The 19968-nt window shown below is 46.3% G+C and overlaps 1 protein-coding gene across 1 annotated transcript; it reads left to right on the top strand.

Moving 5' to 3' along the window:
- The first annotated feature begins 37 nt into the window (after nt 1-37).
- On the top strand, nt 38-19809 carry HACD3 (3-hydroxyacyl-CoA dehydratase 3). The gene is made up of 11 exons (XM_080982216.1): nt 38-208; nt 2500-2542; nt 4782-4855; nt 8471-8635; nt 11124-11175; nt 12627-12737; nt 13991-14118; nt 14892-15004; nt 16786-16892; nt 17502-17633; nt 18274-19809. The coding sequence occupies exons 1-11, from the start codon at nt 116-118 to the stop codon at nt 18348-18350; spliced, it is 1095 nt and encodes a 364-aa protein (XP_080838342.1). The 5' UTR covers nt 38-115; the 3' UTR covers nt 18351-19809.
- The last annotated feature ends 159 nt before the right edge of the window (nt 19810-19968 follow it).

Below are 19968 nucleotides of genomic sequence, written 5' to 3'. Positions count from 1 at the left end.
TCACGCGCACGTGGCCGCGCGCTCCCGATCCGCGCGGGCACCATTGGCGCCGCCCCTTCGCTTGCTTCTCTGCCTTCTCCTCCCGGCGCTTCCTGCACAAGACGCGAGGAAGAGGATGCCGAGCGCCGACGCCAGCCTGACCCCGCAGGTGCACTGGGCGCAGCGGCACCACCAGCTCTACCTGCGCGTGGAGCTCAGCGACGTCCAGGTGAGCGCCTGGCTCGGTGGGCTGCGGAGCCGAGGGGGAGGGGGGGTTAGGTAGGTGTCGGTCCCCCCCCCCAACACGCAGTCTCCCCTGCGGCCTTTCCCTCCCCCACTCCTGCCCAAGGGATTCTGGGGCAGCCTCTCTTCTCCCCTGGTGCCCTATAGATACCCCACTTCCCGGGGGGCCGCAGGTGCTTTATTGATGCCCAATAAAGCACCCCCCCCAAAAAAAATCCTTAGAGCGACATGTACGCCCGCAGGTGCTTCCACGGCGAGGCATTGGTGCTCCTTGATCGCCACCGATCCCCACTTGGCCGAGGAGCGTTTTGGGGGGTGCTTTATTGGGCATCATCATGGGCAGGCCTCAGGCTGTTTGCAGAGGAGGCTTCAGGGCCATGCAAGTTAATAATGCAATCATCGTTCTTTAGTAATATGGTGTGCGTGCCGGTTTTGCCAGGCGGGATCCACAGGGGCAAGTGGGTGTGCAAAGGTGAAGGGAGAAAGCAGGTTATTATCTCTTCGATCTGGTTGGTTCCCTGTGCGCATGTGTGCATACCACCTACATTTCACACACCTACATTTGAAGTAGCACACAGTTAACACATTCCTCTCCCCTGCAGATAATCCTGGGAATTGTAGTGTCCCCCCAGGGTGCAAGGAACTAAAGACTACAGTTCTCAGGATTTTGCACACCTTTCCCCTTTTACAACCCTTCTCCTACAGGAAAGTTTTCCCCATAAATCCTGCACTAGTCTCCGGCGCTATAAGGGTATTGCTAAAAACTTTTGATTCGATTCGATTTATTGCATTTCGACGCCGCTTTCCATTCAGAGAAATCTCATTTTATGAATACATAGTTGGTGTTGTAAAATCGTTCAAAATGCATCTCAAAGCGGCTGACAAAAAAAAGGGGGGGAAAAAGAACATCCCAAAAATGAAAGAACATCCCAAATACATCACAAATAATATAAATCAATAAAATAATTACAATCTGTAAAACACTCTTAACGAAACAGCAGCTAAAAAAAAAAAAAGCTAAACATCACGGTTGCAACAAAAACTCTTTATTATATGATCCGTAATTCAATACGCCATTTATAATCTATAAATCAATGTTAACAACATTGATGAAAAACGTACACTAAGCACAAGTTCATACACACACTTTCCACGCCCCCGTGACTCTCATTCTTTCACACTTTTCAGTTCATTAAAATACACATAAAATACACACAATGTTAAGCCAGCTCAGGCAGATGCTGGGGTCCTCACTGTGGAGATAGTGAGGTTTGGGGGGGGGGGGCGTTGGTGGCAGCATTATGTCCTTTTCACCCTCCTTGTGGAGCTCCTGCTGCTCCTTTTTTTGGAATAGGGGAGAAGAAGCTATGCTTTATCCCCACCCACCCACATTGCAGCTTTAGTGACCCCTTTCTGAAGGGCCCCCGTCCCGATATGTCTCAAATTAGGCTTCCGCAGGCCCTATTATTTTATAGGGACCATGCCATCAAGGCTTTTCCCCTAAGCGCCTGACTGTGGTTTTTTTAAAAAAAAGTTTTATTATTATAATTATTACATTTATATATAAATTTTATAATTTCCGCCAAGGAACTCAGGGTGGTATACATTGTTCTCCTTCCTCTGCGTTTTATCATCACAGCAACCCTGTGAGGTAGGGTATTCTGAGAGCAAGTAACTGGCCCAAAGTCACCCCACAAGCATAGCTGTCAACTTTTCCCTTTTCTTGCGAGGAATCCTATTTGGAATAAGGGAATTTCCCTTTAAAAAAAGGGAAAAGTTGTCAGCTATGCCCACAGGCTTCATGGCTGACTGGGGATTTGAATAAAAGTATGTACTTTCCCACTCCAAGCTGTGATGAACAGCAGCTTAGAATCTGCTGGGATAAAAGCATTATAAGATTACCATTATGCCGTCCTCTGCAGATCCCTGTCTCTGACAGTCTGCTTCTATTATTATTATTATTATCATCATCATCATCATTAAATACCACCCTTCATCTGCAAATACAAAATAAAAGCACAAAATACATGATAAAACCAGGAACAAAACCACCACAAACGGGTAACACCCCTTCTACAACAATTCTGTGAATGGTTTTTTAAAATATATTTGTAGGTTTATGAAACTGCTTCACAGGCAAGAGCTACAAAAATGGGGTACAAAAGATACAAAAGGTGGTTGAAGGCACCTCGGGTAATTTAAATACAAGCAAATGGGCTAATGAAAAGCTTGATCAGATCCAATACGGCTCTTTTTCTTTTGCCTCTTTCTCTGCAGGATCCTGACATCACAATTACAGACAATGTGCTCCATTTCAAAGGTAGGTCAGTTTTGTTGTGTTTTCATGATTCTTTCTGGAAGAAAATGGCTTTGGGATCTTGCTGTGGCAAGATTTTACGCAGTAGATGGCAATTTAGTATTGATAAATAATATGTGATATCCTTTTTTAAAGTCACTATTTCCTCCTGACTTTTGTTAAACTTTTGCTTTGGGGGGTGGGGAAGGAGAAGCCGTGTTTGCATTTTAAAAGCGTTATTTTTTTTGTCACGACGCCTAAAACAACTGAGCTCTTGACATAAAAGCCACTACTGTATCTGTAAAATTAACATGACTTTGGAGACTTACGCTCCATCTTTCCCCTCCTGTGCCGTAATTTCAAACAAAATTCAACCTATTTGAATATAGCAGTGAAATTTCCCCGATCTATTGAGTTGATTGTAAGCCCTGCTAATAATGGTCTCTCTCTTTCAAAACATCTTGTTTACTGTTGCATAAGGAACTGACATTCAAATTTGAAAGATAAGTGGATACAATGCAAATGTTTGTTTGTTTTTTATTTTGATCTTCTGTGTCCTCATCATGGATTTGCCTTACGTCTAAAGACTTGTAAGAGCAATGCATTGCATTACTTAAAAAAAGCCAAAAAACCCCAACCCAAATCCTGTCTTTGAATGAGATTAACTCATTATTACATAGGGGGGGGGGGTGTCCATTTACACACCATACATTTAAAGTACTATGATAACACTTTAAACACTAATGGCTGCTCCCCAAGAATCCTGGGAGCAGTAGTTTGTTAAGGGTGCTGAGCGTTGTGTAGAGATTCCCTTGTTTCCCTCACAGAACTACAATTCCAGAATTTCCTGTGAAGAGGAATTGATTGTTAAACCATTCTGGGAATTATCGCTCTGTGAGGGGAAAAGGGGCCTCCTACTCATTCTCAGGGGACACGGGTGGCGCTGTGGGTTAAACCACAGAGCCTAGGACTTGCTGATCAGAAGGTCGGCGGTTCAAATCCCAGTAACGGGGTGAGCTCCCATTGCTCGGTCCCTGCTCCTGCCAACCTAGCAGTTCGAAAGCACGTCAAAGTGCAAGTAGATAAATAGGTACCGCTCCGGCGGGAAGGTAAACGGCATTTCCGTGCACTGCTCTGGTTCGCCAGAAGCGGCTAAGTCATGCTGGCCACATGACCCGGAAGCTGTATGCCGGCTCCCTCGACCAATAAAGCGAGATGAGCACCGCAACCCCAGAGTCGGCCATGACTGGACCTAATGGTCAGGGGCCCCTTTACCCCTTTACTCATTCTCAGAACCCTTAACTAACTGCAGCTTCCAGAATATGGCCTGTGGGGGGGCACACTTACCACATTAAAATGCAGCATTATTATTTATATTATTATTATTATTATTATTATTATTATTAGTTGTTAATATTTATTGGACTTGTTAGTTGCTTGTTACCCAAAGGTCTCCAAGTGACTAACAACACATTTAAAAACATAAACATAACTATATTAAACAATTAAAGGTAAAGGTAAAGGTACCCCTGCCCGTACGGGCCAGTCGTGTCCGACTCTGGGGTTGCACGCCCATCTCGCTTAAGAGGCCGGGGGCCAGCGCTGTCTGAAGACACTTCCGGGTCACGTGGCCAGCGTGACAAGCTGCATCTGGCGAGCCAGCGCAGCACACGGAAACGCCGTTTACTTCCCACTAGTAAGCGGTCCCTATTTATCTACTTGCACCCGGGGGTGCTTTCGAACTGCTAGGTTGGCAGGCGCTGGGACCGAACGGCGGGAGCGCACCCCGCCGCGGGGATTCGAACCGCCGACTTGACGATTGGCAAGTCCTAGGCGCTGAGGTTTTACCCACAGCGCCACCCGCATCCCAATTAAAAAATTAAATTAAACAATTAAAGCAAAAATGACCCCCATAACAAAGACAAGAAGCTTGGGCAGCCTTTACCTGGTGCTGAAAGATGTTGAAGGTGCTAGCCATGATGAGGACAGAAGTGAACTCTTGTCAATTTTAGCAGTTCCTTGACACCAGACTTGATATGTGGCGGGTTGTGCCTGGATGCATCACTATGCCCTGCAGAGGGCCAAGTCCTGGTGTTTCTGATTTATCTTTTACCTGCTTTAAAAAAAAAAAATGCAAGAAGGACAGATGGACAATTAACCTGGAAAGCCTTCTGAGAAATGGAGCTGTCATTCAGTTGCAGAGTTGTGCCACTTCCTGCAATTCTCAAGTAGATTTCTTACTTCTGCTTGTTTTTCTTCCTAGCTCAGGGCCACGGAGCCAAGGGAGACAACGTGTATGAATTTCAAATTGAGTTTCTGGCACCAGTGGACCCGCAGGTAACAGCTTCTGGTGTTTCCTGCAGCTGAATTACAAGGCCAGTGCTCTGACCAACAGGTGGATGGTGCTTTGGAGTTTTGTCTCTCATGGGTGGTTTTCTGTGTATACCTCTGCAACCTTCAGAGTTCCCCTGAGTATGCTTATACTCAGAACTTACTCTGTGACGGTACTCACTGGTACAGAATATTAATTTTATTCCCTCCCCCCTTACATTTACATCCCACCTTTTTTTCCAAGGAGCTCAGACTTCTGCTTTCTATTTTATCCGCACAGCAACCCTGCGAGGCAGATTAGGCAGAGAGACAGTGACTGAGCGGGGATTTGAACCCCGGACTCCCAGGTCCCAGTCCAGCACTGTAACCATTACACCACAGAGGCTCTCACTTCTTTTTGCTACTTATTGTAGCCATTTTGTGCTGGACCAACAGCACTTTTATCAGGATATGAGTACTGACACCTCATTTTTTAACTTAAAAAGCAGTGCTTATACCTGTAGCAATTGCGCAACTATCCATCCCCCCTTGACCAGTCCTCCAAATGCTGGCTGGACCCGGCAGGGAGATGGGTAGTTACGCGAGGTGTTTCAAGTCACAAAACAAATCGTAAGCTGCCACCACCTCCTCTCCTGGGTCAACCCTCAAATGGGGTCCAAGGAGGAGGAGAACACCACTTCGATATTTACCGGGTTGCCCAGCCCTGTGTCACTTTACTGTGACACAGACAGAAATCCAACAGGTAGTGTGTACTAAGTGGTCAAGCAGCAGTTCAGCTTGTCTGGGCAAAAGGCACAGAATACAGAAAGGCAAAAGTCCTTTTCCAAATTTATTGAAAAAGCTACTCAAAGAGTAAAAGCTTGCACATTTCTTAAAAGGTTACAAACAAGAAAAATAACAACATAATATCACTAACTAAAACATACTCACAAGTAATCAGTAGTTCAAAGCATAGTAAGAAGTCACAAAGTCTGTTCTTCTGGTCAAACGCCCTCAGGCGAACACCAGGGCAAGGTGGTCTGCAAACCTTTATCCTTGAGAACCCCTCGTGGAATACAGGTTTAGGAACCAATCATTTCTTTGGGTTAATTACCAATTTGCCAATGGCTGTATGATGAGACAATAACTCCTGATTGTGAGAAGACCCACACAGCTGAACTTTGTTTATTCTCAGAGACCTTGAGATCAAAAGGCTCTCCCTTCATTCCCAGACTTCTCTGATCCATACCAGGCTCTTGAGCTGTAAATTACCTGATAGCCTTTTGTAACTTTTCACACTCCATCCACACTCAAGCCCCCAGCTGGGCCAGGATCTGCAAACCAGATAACATAGCATCCCACCCAGAGTCAGGAGGCAATTTGATCTACACTTCTAAAGACAGGGAGTTTTACAATTAAAGAGACCAGATCTCTATTTCCCAGAAATCCACAGTTTTAACTCTCCCACAATGCATCACACCCACATGAACCAAAGTTTAACGTACGAAGATTTCTCAACTTCACTGCAATACCTCTCTTGTTTCTCAGTGATTCCCATCGTGAATTTGCTGTTTCAGAGAATGATGGTGTGGCCATGCAGCTATGTAGATACGATCAGCATGTGAGATTGCTCAGTGGTTTTTACAACTCTGAAATTCCAGTCAGCACTGTTTGTGTGATAAGCCAGAATCCTGTGCGTAGGTTGTGGTATTAGCCAATGAAGTTGGCTAATGCTTCCTGCCTCGGGCAAGAACCTGCTCTGCCTACATGCCAGCATCCTAGAGCTACCTGCTTCTGCTTAGCCTAGAAAGTTCCTTGGAGCCACTTAAGTATCAGATATCTGGCTCAAGTTTCCTGCAGTGCTCACCTAACCGCTTGGATGGGGGAAACTGCCTGTCTGAATCTTAATTTCTGCAATCCTCCTGCCTGCAAGGGAACAGAAATGTCAAAGCCCCCTTAGAAGCTGGAGCAATTGTGATTTCTATGCCAAAAGCTCAGTCACAACTATAGAGGTCCAAACCCTGACAAGTGAGAGATAAGAAATTCGCCCCAGTCGAGCACACAGATAGGGGCCGGCTGTACACAGAACTGGTTGTACAAAGTAACCCAAACAAGTTATGAAAGACAGTGGGAGAAATCTGAAGTTAGTCGTGCTCAAAGTAGAGCCATTGAAAAATTGGTTTGTTTTGACTAATCCTGGGTAGCACCAAATTACTGTGAAGCAAGAGAAGGGATGGCTTTCCAATCGTAGTCACATGTCAAAGTGCTACAGAAATCATTCCATAATTCTTGACTGTGTAGCCTTGTTCAGTTGTAACCATCATAGTATGATAAAGAATGGTTTTGACTGTCAGACTGACAGGCACCTACCTGAAGTATCCTGATGGCCTAAGAGGAAGAGAGCCTTGCTGCTTCCGGTGTGAAATATGGTACATTCTGTGCCAAATCAACAAACAAGGAGTGCACGATAGACATGAATTTTGTGGGTATTCTGCAAAGTCGTTACTTATGTCAAAATGTATCTTACAGCAATGGTATTAGTGTTACCCCTTACGTCTAGGAGCAGGGCCACACCCCTCTGAAAGTTCATTGAAGGTTGTAGCGCCCTTGGTATTTTTTGCCACTGAATGGCAAAATATTCACTGAACACGCTACCTGCAACAGTCGTCGCGGGGCCGTTTTGAGGCTCAGGGTCTCTAAACCGCTGCTAAAATGGATATTTGAGCGCCCTCCATTTCAGCAGTGGAAACTGCTTTCTCCAGAAGTAAGGTGCACATCCAGCCAGGGGCGTAGGAAGGGGTGCGGTGGGGGATGAGAGCCCCATGTGCCCTCACTGAAGGGGGTGACATTTGGCGCGCTGCCCACCTGTGACTCCCAAGCCTACCCCGAGCCATTGGGGTAAGGGGGGAGCTGTGCCACTTTGCCAGCGACATTCCCCCCTTCCCCCTTCAATTTGACAGCTTGGGGGAGGCTTGGGAGTCGCGGGTGGGCAGCTGCAGGGCGCGCACACCTCTCCAAACACCCGAGTGGCTATCCTGCGCTTGGGAGGGCACCCTCCGTGCCACGCCCCCCTTGCGAGTGCACCCATCCTGCACAGCGCGGGCATATGCTCCGCCGCTGCACCCAGCACCTATCAGTGCCCTCCAGCTCTAGAATGTACCTTTGAAGGCTTGTCCGTACCTGCATCACGATGTCAGGTGAAAAGAATCCTGTTGGGCCAAGGCTGGCGTGCAGGCGGAGCTTCCTCACCTGTGCAGTAATGGCTTGGGTCACAAATCTGAACATTCAGTTTTGAAAGTTGCGAATTAGTAGCTTGGTGTGGATGCTTTTGCAAGCCCAGGATAGCCTGTGTTGAGTAGCACTGCAGGTTATCCACAACTGTGCTTGTGTGTGTGCGTGCGATTTTTGATGAAGTTATTTCCAACCCAGAGCTGTTTGATAATGGAACGGTCTCCCTCGGAAGGCGGCGGACTCTCCTCCTTTGGAGGTCTTCAAGCAGAGGTTGGGGGGGGGTCTGTCGGGGCCTCTTTAGCTGTGATTCCTGCATTGCAGGGGTTGGACTAGATGAGCCTTGGGGGCTCCCTTCCAACTCCAGAGTTCTGTGTGACTCAGTACCGGTGCTCTGTGGTTGTCTTCTTTCAGCCAGCCTATAAAATGACACAGAGGCAGCTGAACATCACCGTAACGAAGAAGGAGAGCCAGTGGTGGGAACGGCTGACCAGGCAGGAGAAGCGGCCGCTGTTCCTTGCTCCGGACTTTGATCGTTGGTTGGATGAGTCGGATGCTGAGATGGAGCTGAAAGCCAAAGTAAGGCCTAGCCAGTGATCCACAGTGTGCTCTGTCCCATCCCTGCTCCATGAGGACATGTGGGCCTGTCTGCTTGGCTGATGATGGAAACAGACTACAGTGGTACCTTGGTTCTCAAACTTAATCCGTTCCAGAAGTCTCTTCCAAAACCAAAGCGTTCCAAAACCAAGGCGCGCTTTCCCGTAGAAAGTAATGCAAAACGATTTAAGCCGTTCCAGACTTTTAAAAACAACCCCCAAAGCAGAAATTTAACATGAATTTTACTATTTAACAAGACCATTGATCCACAGTATGAAAGCAATAATCAATGTACTGTACTAGAAAATAAATAAGACAGTATTGTAGTTGATAAAAATTTTAAAAATAATAATTTCGTCACTGCACTGATGATAGTCATTGTTTGGATGGGGGGCTTTTATCCATTTCCGCAGTCACACAATCAATCAATCAGTAGCTGAACTGGGTTCCACACAGTCGCAAAAACAAATTAACCGGAAAAGCCTCAAAAACAAAAACGCAAAATAAATAGCCAAAACAAAAGCGCCAAACTTAATCCGTTCTGGAAGTCCGTTTGACTTCCGAAAGGTTCGAAAACCAAGACGCAGCTTCTGATTGGTGCAGGCATCCCAGAAACAATAGCTGACAACTGCATTGGACGTTCAGCTTCTGAAAAATGTTTGAAAACTGGAACACTTACTTCCGGGTTTTCGGCGTTTGAGAACCAAAGTGCCACTGTATTGCCAGCCCGTAACTCCAGTGTTCAAATGCTTGCACTGGCTGCCTATGCTCTCCTAGGCCAGGTTCAAGGCTCTACTATATATTTACAAGGCCCGCCACAATTTGGGTCCATGCATCTCTGTCCAACTACTGAAGTCTTTGGGGGAGTCACTATTAGTTTCCAGGCCCAGTTCAAAGGGCTGGTGTCGACCTATGAAGCCTTACATTGCTCAAGACCTCAAGACCTTAAGGATTGCCTCTCCCCATACAAACCAACCCGGACCCTGCACTTGTCATCTGAGGCCCTTCTCCATGTCCCCCATCCCAGAAATGTGGCAACAAGAGAACGGGGCCTTTTCTGTGGTAGCTCCCCAATTGTGGAATGCTCTCCCCAGAGAGGCTCGCCTGGCGCAATCATTACATGTCTTTTAGGTGCCAGGCAAAAATATTCCTCTTTAACCAGGCCTATGGCTGTTAAATATTCTATGGCCTGCAAAAGTATGGGGGAGTGGAATGATTGTTTTATTATTAGGCTATCGTCGGTATGCTTTTTACTCTGTTTTTAATTATGTTTTTAATCAGTGATGTTCTGTAATGTGTTTTTAATGTTGTACGCTGCCTTGAAATCTTTTGATAGAGGGTGGTATATAAATAGAATTAATAATATAATAATTGTTGGTACCCCATGGCTAGAATGCCCACCAGGAGCTGTGCATCCAATATTGCGGTGCTAGTTCTATGGAACTCCCTTCCAGCTGAGGCCAGACAGGCTCCCTTCCTGTTGAACTTCTACCTACTGAAAACCTTTTTATTAAAAAAAAAAAAAAATTCCATCAGGCATTTTAACTGATTAATTCTGATGTAATAGTTCATTCGAAGTCATTTTTATTTTCATTGGATTGAGTTTATTGTATTCTGCCTAAGAGGCCATTGTAATGAAGTGGTAGAATAAGTTGTCTAAACATTACCGTGAGTGTACGAAGCACTTTGAACTGTGCTATTTTAAATGCTAAGTAGTGTTGTTTTTTGCAAAGGCAGATTTTGTTAAAGGCAGACAGGACTGTGAGGTGATTAAGTAGCAACTGCAAAGGGAAGGCAATACTTAGCAGGGACTTTTGAAAAGGAGGAAGAGAGGCAATTTAAAATGAAAGCAAAAATGAAAGAGAATACCCCAGGCAAGTTGGGGGCTGGAGGGGGAAAAAAGAGCTGAAACTGGAGGCCATCTGAATTGTCCAACAGACACCATCGCCCAAGAACGCGCTGGCTCAACATCAGCTCACGTTGGATGTTGTTGAGTTGGTTTTTCTGTTTTGTTTTTTGGCAAAGGTCTGTCCCAAAAGACAGCAGGCGGCTTCCCAATGGCACTTAGGTAAAGGGTAAAGGGACCCCTGACCATTAGGTCCAGTCGTGACCGACTCTGGGGTTGTGGCGCTCATCTCGCTTTATTGGCCGAGGGAGACGGCGTACAGCTTCCGGGTCATGTGGCCAGCATGACTAAGCCGCTTCTGGCAAACCAGAGCAGCGCACAGAAATGCCGTTTACCTTCCCGCCAGAGCAGTATCTATTTATCTACTTGCACTTTGACGTGCTTTCGAACTGCTAGGTTGGCAGGAGCAGGGTCCGAGCAACAGGAGCTCACCCCGTCAAGGGGATTCAAACCGCCAACCTTCTGATCAGCAAGCCCTAGGCTCTGTGGTTTAACCCATAGTGCCACCTGCATCCCCCCAATGGCACTAACACTTGCTAAAAACCCATCTTGCTCATTTTTTAGGAGGAGGAGAGGGTTAACAAAATCAGCATAGAGAACCGCATCCCCAAAGACCGTAAGTAGCCAGTATCTTTTGTATAATCATTTTGGTAATTATTGTGTGTATATTAGTCGCCAACGTGTTGCATGAGTCATACTACAGTATTTTTTGTCTGGCAAACCTTTCTGCGCCAGCAAGATTTCTTTACCGCTCCTCCAATCTCCCTGTTTAGATTCCACCCCATATTTTGTGAAGCTGGAGATACGATGGACTGGGAAGACTGGGAACAAGCAGGTCTATATAGACTTAGGGATTTTTGTGTAAATGTTTTCTCCCTACATGAAGAACAGATTTTGCCTAAGATTCGAAATGCAACATGGTCACAGTTTAATTTTAATTGGTTGCTTTTCTTTCTGATAAAACCATGTACTAGCCATTCAGTCAGACCACGAGTTGGCCGCTTTAGAACAACTAAACAATTAAACATGAAAAGTGCTGGGATAGCTCAGTCTGTAGAGCATGAGACTCTTAATTTCATTGGGCAAAAAATTCCTGCATTGCAAGGGGCTGGACTAGATTGCCCTCGTGGTCCCTTCCAACTCTACAATTCTATTATTCTATAAACTTATGGTCAATGTTCCTTCTACATGTTCCTGGTGTAGTATCAACTACACACAAAATATTAATGGAGGTAGAATCTGGCCATCTTATGGCCACAAAAATTCCCTGGGAAACGGACTTTCAAGTAATGAAACCTGCTTTGCAGGGAAAACACATTTTAAAACAGTTTCGGCCAAATTAAGGGAATAGTTTTTGAAACCCTTACATAGGTGGCACCTTTCCCCCTGGTGAATATCCCACATGATACCAGGGGCAACATCAACCTGTTGGAGGGGATATGGAGAGACTGGATCCTACAGACATATGTGGTGGTTTTGCAAATCTGTTTCCCCATTTTGGGTTCTGGTATTTAAAGAGTTGAGTTTAATATACAAACTGGAGCTGCAGCCTTCCCCTCAACTTGATTTACTTGGAATAAAGGACATTTCTGCTCCAGCAACTGCTCATAAAGACCTTCTAACATTCCTCCTTGCAGCAACACATATGGAAATAGTCATGCGATGATGGCGAACTGCCTTGGGCTTCAGCGTTGAAGCGTGGTGCTCCAGAGCATGGACAATGGCCCTGGCTGAAAAGCTGGCATGCCAGATTCGTGTGACAAAGGGCATTCTAACCCCCATCTTTTCTCTAATGTGTGTCAACCGTTTTGGGATTATGTGTGTCAAGAAGATTGTGTTCATAACCCACTGAGATCTCACAGTAATATGTGGAAAGGTTTTTTGGTGTGAACTGTAAGAATTCGATTTGATATTTTTAAGCAACATGGTTACGTAGTTTTATGTGCAGTGTGAAAAATGAATGTGTATAAAAGAAAGCCTTTGTTGTCGTGCCTCCGACCAAAGACAGGATCTTGCATTCCACTGACTTCTGCCATTTAGCCCCTGTTCTTCTGCAATGCCTTGCAGCTTTCCGGCACCTGAAGAGAGGTTACCTCTTCATGTACAACCTTGTGCAGTTCCTGGGCTACTCGTGGATTTTCGTGAACATGACAGTTCGGCTCTTCATGCTGGGGAAAGGCAAGTGACACTCTTCACCCTCTTGTCCCTGCTGGCTGGTGCTCCGCTGCCAAGTTCAATCCCTGGCTGCTCTCATTTAAAAGGTCCTTGAGCAGCAGTAGAGCGGCACATGCAGAAGTTCAGGGCCGTTTCACAATAGATACAGCCACGCCCCCTTCTAAGATTATACAATAATCTTGCAGTTATGCAAGAATAATAATAAATGGGCATGCATTGCAGCGGTCAGTGCAGATCTCCATTTGTTGCCTTTGGGCTAGATCTGGTGTTTCCTGTGCACATACATGGGCAAATGATTTGGAGTGCTCCAGTGTCGTCTTTCAGGGTGACTTAAATTGTGTTTACAGTGGTACCTCGGGTTAAGTACTTAATTCATTCTGGAGGTCCGTTCTTAACCTGAAACTGTTCTTAACCTGAAGCACCACTTTAGCTAATGGGGCCTCCTGCTGCCACTGCACCGCCGGAGCACAGTTTCTGTTCTCATCCTGAAGCAAAGTTCTTAACCCAAGGTACTATTTCTGCGTTAGCGGAGTCTGAAACCTGAAGTGTATGTAACCTGAAGCGTATGTAACCTGAGGTACCACTGTACTGGAAATTCTGTTCTATGGAACTTGCATGTTCTTTTGAAGTGGAAGTCGCTTGCAGCGTTCTTAAACTCTTGCTTTAAAGCATACAGAACAACAATTCTTCGTGGATCTTCCCACACATTCTTCAGAGTGATCCTAGGAGCCAATCCTCAGTGGCTGACTCACTTCCTTTCACTCTGATTGGCTGCAATTAGAAGGCTTCTTGGTGTTTACATAGTTTCACTTTCATGCTGATTGGGCAACTCAAGGGCACTGCAAAAATAGTAATAGATCTTTGACACCCACCCACCCCCAAACTTTGGACTGCTACAACTCCTATCTTTAATGGAAGGGGTTGGAAAGGAGGGTCTGGGGGGCTGCTGCTGTTTGGAATAGACAAGATGGGACTCAGTGGTTTGCCTCAATATAAGACAGCAATAAATTTTGTTGTTTTGTTGTTGTTATCAGACATGTTAGTTGTTTGTTATGCAGAGGCCTCCAGCCAACATACTTGAAAACACTGAGTGGCTGAAGAAATCATTCTCTGAGAAGCCTGACTCCAGAGTTCCCCTTGCAAAGTACCCCTGTTCTTTGGATCCGGGTCATTTATTTTTCAATTTCCAAGGTGCAACTCTCTCTTTTTTAAAGGAGTTCCAAAGAATAACCTTCTTGTCTACCTCTTTCTTGCAGACTCTTTCTTTGATACTTTCCACACAATGGCAGACATGATGTACTTCTGCCAGACGCTGTCTTTCATTGAGATTGTGAACACACTGATTGGTCTGGTCCGGGCTCCTTTCATGCCTGTCATCCTCCAGGTAATTGCACATAGAGAGCCAGCAACCCCTCTCTGGTAACCCCAGGGGCCATATTCCAAAATTGGCCAGGGCCTCCTGGCTCCCATCTAGGCCAAATGCCCTTTATCTCTCTCTCTTTCTCTGCTGGAGTTCCAGCAGAAAGGGGAGGCTGTGGCAGAGCCCTCCCCAATTGTGCACCTTAGTTTCTATCTCCTGGAGTGGCAGTGACTGTGCCAAGGTCACCCAGAGGGCTTCATGACCAAGTGTGGGATTTGATCCCTGTCTCCCAGGTCCTAGTCCAGCGCTCTAACCACTGCACCACACTGAGCCTCACCATTCCTCTAGGGAGCTCAAGGTGGCCTATGTGGTCCTCCCTAGTTTTATCCCCACAGCAACCCAACTGAGAAGAGTGACTGGCCCAGGGTTGCCCTGTGAGCTTCATGGCTCAGTGGGGATTAGAACCCTGGTCTCCTAGGTCCTAGCCTGGCACTCTGACCACTACCCCACCCTGGTTTGATCCTGCCTGTCTCCAGTCTTGGGCCTGTGTTCATGTGGGCAGCCTTAATTGGCAGTCTGGCAGAGCCTTTCACACATTAATTTCTGTTCTCCTTTTCACGGGAAGGGGAGCTAAATCACATGGAGGTCAATTGTTCTCATGATCTGGAAGCATGCTGAATACAGTACTAGCTCCCTCCTGCCCTCTGGCTTAGAGAGATGCAGACAGTTTGCTACGTGTATACCATTTCTCTGTTCCAAACGCTTCTATGTCTTTCTCTCCCCTCTTCCTGCCCCAGGTCTTTGGGAGAAACTTTGTGTTGTTACTTGTCCTTGGAGGTGTGGAAGAAATGCAGAGCAAAGCTGTCGTCTTCTTCATCTTCTATATTTGGAGCATGGTGGAGATCTTCAGGTATCGGGGAATCTTGCTTTGCAGTCCCAGGCTGCTCTGTCCAGCCAGGCAATGGCCCATCCAGTCCAGCATCCTGTTCAGTTTCTCACAGTGGCCAACCAGATGCCTCTGGGAAGCCTGTGAGCAGGACCCAAACACAAGAGCACCCTCCCCTTCTGTGGTTTCCTCTGTGACACCCCCCCCCCCATACCGCCTCTCCCTTCCATATTCAACTCATTCCTCAACACAGAACACAGCTGAGCTCAGGCTTAACCCTTTCATTTATATCTCAGCTGAAAGGAAGCCACTGTCTGTGCTGTGGCCTGCTCAGCTTAACCCAGGCTTCCTCAGACTCAGCCTTCCAGGTGTTTTGAGACTACAATTCCCATAATACCTGACCACTGGTCCTGCTAGCTAGGGATCATGGGAGTTGTAGGCCAAAAACATCTGGAGGGGCGAGTTTGAGGAAGCTTGGCTTAACCCCTCATTTGCTTCCCTCCACTCTCTGCAGTGAGTGAAGGGCTGTAGCTCAGAGGTAGAGTATCTGCTTTGCATGCAGAAGGTTCCAGGTTCGATCCTTGGCATCTCCAGGTCAGGCTGGGAAATGCTGCCATCTGAAACCCAGGAGATCAGCCAGTTGTAGACCCAGGGTGGTTAACCCAGGGCCTGTGAGCTGTATCTGACGCCCCAGTTTGTTTTTATTTAATTATTTTAATTTGTTAAATTTACATCCCACCTTTCCTCGCAAAGGAGCCCTTGGTAACAAAAATACAAATAAAATAAAAACATACCCCAAAATTAAAAAGCCTAGTAAGACACCTAAAAACAAATTTTAAGAACATTTTAACTTAATCATGTGTCCAGGTAGGCCTGCTAAATCATAAAAGTTTGCAGCAGGCATCCAAAAGAGTACTGCGAAGGCACTTGCCTGGTGTCAATAGGCAGGGAGTTCCAAAGTACAGGTGCTGCCACACTCAAGGAACGGCTCCTTGCAGGCAGACATTGTGTGGAGCTTGCAGAAGTGCAAGATCCGCAAATTGAGGTGATAGACTTGACTCGAGCCGGGTTAATTAGTAAATTTAGTTAATTTGACTGAATTTGTCTATACCACTTTAATTATAAAAACCTCTTAAGTAAATATAAAATATACATAACATTAAAAAATATAAATAAATTATATAAACAATTATTCCTGCATTCCAGGGGTGGACTACATGGACTAGACACATTGGGATCCTTTCCAACTCTACAATTCTAATATATGAAAATCAGCAGTTAAAAGTATACATTGTAAAATACAATTACTTATTAAAACACGTCAACTTTACACTTCTGGGTAGAGCTTGTCTAAATACAGTTTTAGCAGATGCTCAAGGCCACAATATTTTTTTTGTGCTCCCCCACAAGTCCCATCCAAATTCTTAATGTATTTTGTTTTGTTTTTAATGAGGGCACCAGGTTGAGGAAGCTTTTTATTGTTGCATTTGTATCCCACATTTCTTCCACGGAGCTCAAAGTAGCAGATGTGGTTCTCCTCTTCATTTTTTCAGAGTCTGGGATGTAGGTTAGGCTGAGAGACGATGACTGGCCCAAGGACACACAGTGAGCTTTCATGGCTGGGTAGGGATTTGAACCCTGGTCTCCCAGGTACTAGTCCGACACTATAACCGCTACGCTACCCTGGCTGTGCTACGTCTTTTCAGCTCGCTGCCATTGTTCATGGTTCCTCCTTCCTTTCCCTCCTGGGGGGTATTCGGTGGCTAAGCCTGATGAGCCACTGACTTGCAGGGCTTCCCTTCCAGGTATCCGTTCTACATGCTCTCGTGCCTCGATATAGAATGGAAGATCCTGACTTGGATTCGATACAGCATCTGGATGCCCCTTTACCCTCTGGGGATCTTAGCAGAAGGTATGCTGGAGAGACAGAGGCGACTGTGTCGACACCCATAACGTAGCACCGCAAACTTTCCACCCAACGCCACTCAGCCTGTGCCAAGTGTGGGCCTCCAGATGTCACTGAACTACAAGCCCCATCATCCCTGGCCCTTGGCACTGCTTGCTGGGGCTGATGGGAGTTGCAGTTTAGCCACATCTGGGATGTTAAAGGTTCCCCCACCCCAGCTCTGTGCTGAAAATTTGATCTTCATCACCATCCCAGGAATGGGCTCCAACTTACATCATCCTGGATCGTTGGCTGTGCTGGTTGAGGCTTATGGCAGTTGGAGTCTATCAGTATCTGGAGGGATAACATTTTCTCCAGCGCCGCTTTAGTCCTGGGTGCCTGAAGATTGGAAGCAATCCTTCCAGCCTCGATTCCAGTACATTTGCCTGGTTTTCTGAGCTCCTTTCCTCTTGTTGTTCACATGATGTTCACATGATGAGCTCCCTTCCTCCTGTTGTTCACATGTTCTCATGTTTTGCTGGAGACGAGGCTGAACGAAGCTGCATGTAAACTGTAGCCCTTTGCTCTTCCCCGCAAGGTGCCTTGACCTCAAGCCCTGTCTCCTTCTGTTTCCAGCTGTCTCTGTGATTCAGGCTATTCCCGTCTTCAGCAGCACTGGGAGATTTAGCTTCATGCTGCCCTACCCACTGAACGTCACCGTTCCCTTCTCTCTTTTTCTCCAGTTCTACCTTGTCTTCTTGTTTCTAGGTGAGTTTCAGATTAAAGTCTGCAAACAAGGTAATGTGGGATTGGGGTGGACTTCATGAGGACTAGAATTGTTCTTGGATAACTTGGTGGTGGTGGTAGTAGTAATCATCATCATCATCATCATCATCATCATAGTATACTGCTGAAGGGAACTCTCCTCCCAGGGTAAGGTTTTGCACAAAGCTCTGCAGAGTTAGGGGTCATCATAAATTGTCACCTTGCTTTACATTCCTTTTTCTCCCCAAAGAATTGCTGGCAAAGTCCAGACGTTTCCTGGCTTCCCTTCTCCAATCTTTGTTTACTAAGGCAGGAACAGAGCCACACCAAGTGAATAAATACTGGCACACAGCCGCTACTGCAGTTGTTTAAGGGGGAGGGGTAGTTTGGGGCCTTGCAAGGCCAGAAGGGCATGGTGAGAGGCCACTATTCACAGAGATACGTTACTCATTTATTAAATCTCTATCCTGCCCTTTCTCCAAACGGCACCTAAGACAGGAGACATTGAATAGTTCAATCATTACAATTTAAAACCATCTACCAGCATGTTAGACTGATGATTTGGGGAGCTTGAGTACCAGTACTCTCTCTCTTTTTCTTGGCACTACTGGCCTTGGGAGTTCAGACTTTTTCCTTCCTCCAGGGCCGTTTGTGAATTTCCGCTACCTCTACAAGCAACGGAAGAGACACCTTGGATCCAAAAAGAGGAAAATGCACTAGGCCGGAGCCTGGAATGGTTCCTTTCTCTTCTTCTTCTTCTAGTCTACCTTGAAGGCAGGGTTAGGGCTCTCTCCTAACGGTTTTACTTACCCTGTTGATCTGAAAAGCCAGTTTTGTACAGTTATAGCCAACATGCATCTCCCCTCCCACACAAAGATGGATCCAGGTGACGTTCCCCACCTCCCAGTTAGGTCCAGCGACTCTTTGGTCAACCTGAAAGGTGGGCCAATAGTCGTAGCCCTTGTGCCCTGTGCTACCTGCAAATAAAACTGACCCCCTCGGTGGGAACACAACTCCCTGCCATCCAGGAGCTGAGCAGTGTTTGCCTGGCTAAGTCCACGGGTGGAGGCAAGAGCTTCTCCACGCAGAAAATTATTTATTTTTAGGGGTTTTCCCAGTATCAAAACCTTTGGAATGGTCCCAGAGCAGGGAAGCTAGCTGGTCACTGCTTTTTGCTGAGGCTCCCAAGCCAAAGTCCTGAGCAGGGTGGTAACCTTAAGCACCCTTTCCTCTAGCCAAAAGTGGTGTGCTGGTGGTTTATTGAGGCCTGCCTCTCTTTCCTTCTCCCTGCAGTGGAGATGGCCAGCTGTGAGGTAAGTCTCCCTCAGAATTGCTACTGGCATGCCCTTCTATGCACATCAGGAATGGGGCACCTGTGACCCTCTAGATTAGTGTTTCCCGAGCTTGGGTCCCCAGCTGTCAACTCCCATCTTCCCTCGCTAGCAGGACCAGTGGCCAGGGATGATGGGAGTCGTAGTGTTGGAGACCCAAATACTTCTCCAAATGTTGCTGGACTGCAACGCCAACTAATTCTGTGAGTTGGACATGCAAGCAGGGACCAATGGGAATTGGGAATCCCAACACCTGGAAGACCACAGCTTCCCCATCCCTGGATTTATTATTTTCTTACATCTGTATTCTAACCCCCTTGATGTGGAAGGACATCCTGTTGATTCAGAACTTCTGCAGAAAGACACCTGTTGTTTCTAGAGTTGGCTTGATGGGACCTCCTCCAGCTCACCACCCAATATCACAATTCTTCTTCTGGTGCAAGAAGGCTTTTGAGTGGCTCCATGGTTCTAGACGTGCTTTGTCTTTGTGGGGTCTAGGAAAGGCACCATCCTGCCTTTAGAATTGGGGTGGGGGGAGAAACACTATTTATCCACCAGACTGGGCACAGGCACCCTCCTCAGGGCCAATTTGGAGGTGACACTTTCACCTTAATTTACTCCAGGAAGGTAAATGGTGGGGTTTGGGGGACCCAAGTCCTGATCTGCCAGTAGTGACACTGACTTTCGACCGTAGCACACAGGGCACCTTACTTAGCCCTTTCCATTGCTGTCCCATCTGTTAAAATTACAGTCTAGGGTGCAGGCACTTTTGTCATGAATCTGTATTTGCTGGTCTTTTGGGAGGCAAATAGAATGTGTATTTCTAATAATAAAGATTTTAAAACATCTTTTGTGCACTCATTGCCATTTTCTTTTTTCTTTAAAAAACGAAACAGGATTCGGTGTGAATAGAGTGCTTAAGTTACGCCGATGGGAGATATTCTGCCATGGTCAACATTTGAATGAGTTATGCCTCCTATTTACATATGTGTATTGGTATGTCTGTT

The sequence above is a fragment of the Podarcis pityusensis genome (genome assembly GCF_964106645.2).
Source record: "Podarcis pityusensis genome assembly, chromosome: 14".
Taxonomy (NCBI): domain Eukaryota; kingdom Metazoa; phylum Chordata; class Lepidosauria; order Squamata; family Lacertidae; genus Podarcis; species Podarcis pityusensis.
Note: the sequence above shows the minus strand (reverse complement) of the source record. Positions and strands in the feature narration are given on the sequence as shown.

Coding starts and splice junctions, on each gene's coding strand:
- HACD3 (XM_080982216.1), top strand. CDS start 116: ATGCCGAGCGCCGACGCCAGCCTGACCCCGCAGGTGCACTGGGCGCAG. Junction 12,738..13,990: donor GCTCTTCATGCTGGGGAAAG/GCAAGTGACACT, acceptor TCTTTCTTGCAG/ACTCTTTCTTTGATACTTTC. Junction 14,119..14,891: donor TCATGCCTGTCATCCTCCAG/GTAATTGCACAT, acceptor TTCCTGCCCCAG/GTCTTTGGGAGAAACTTTGT.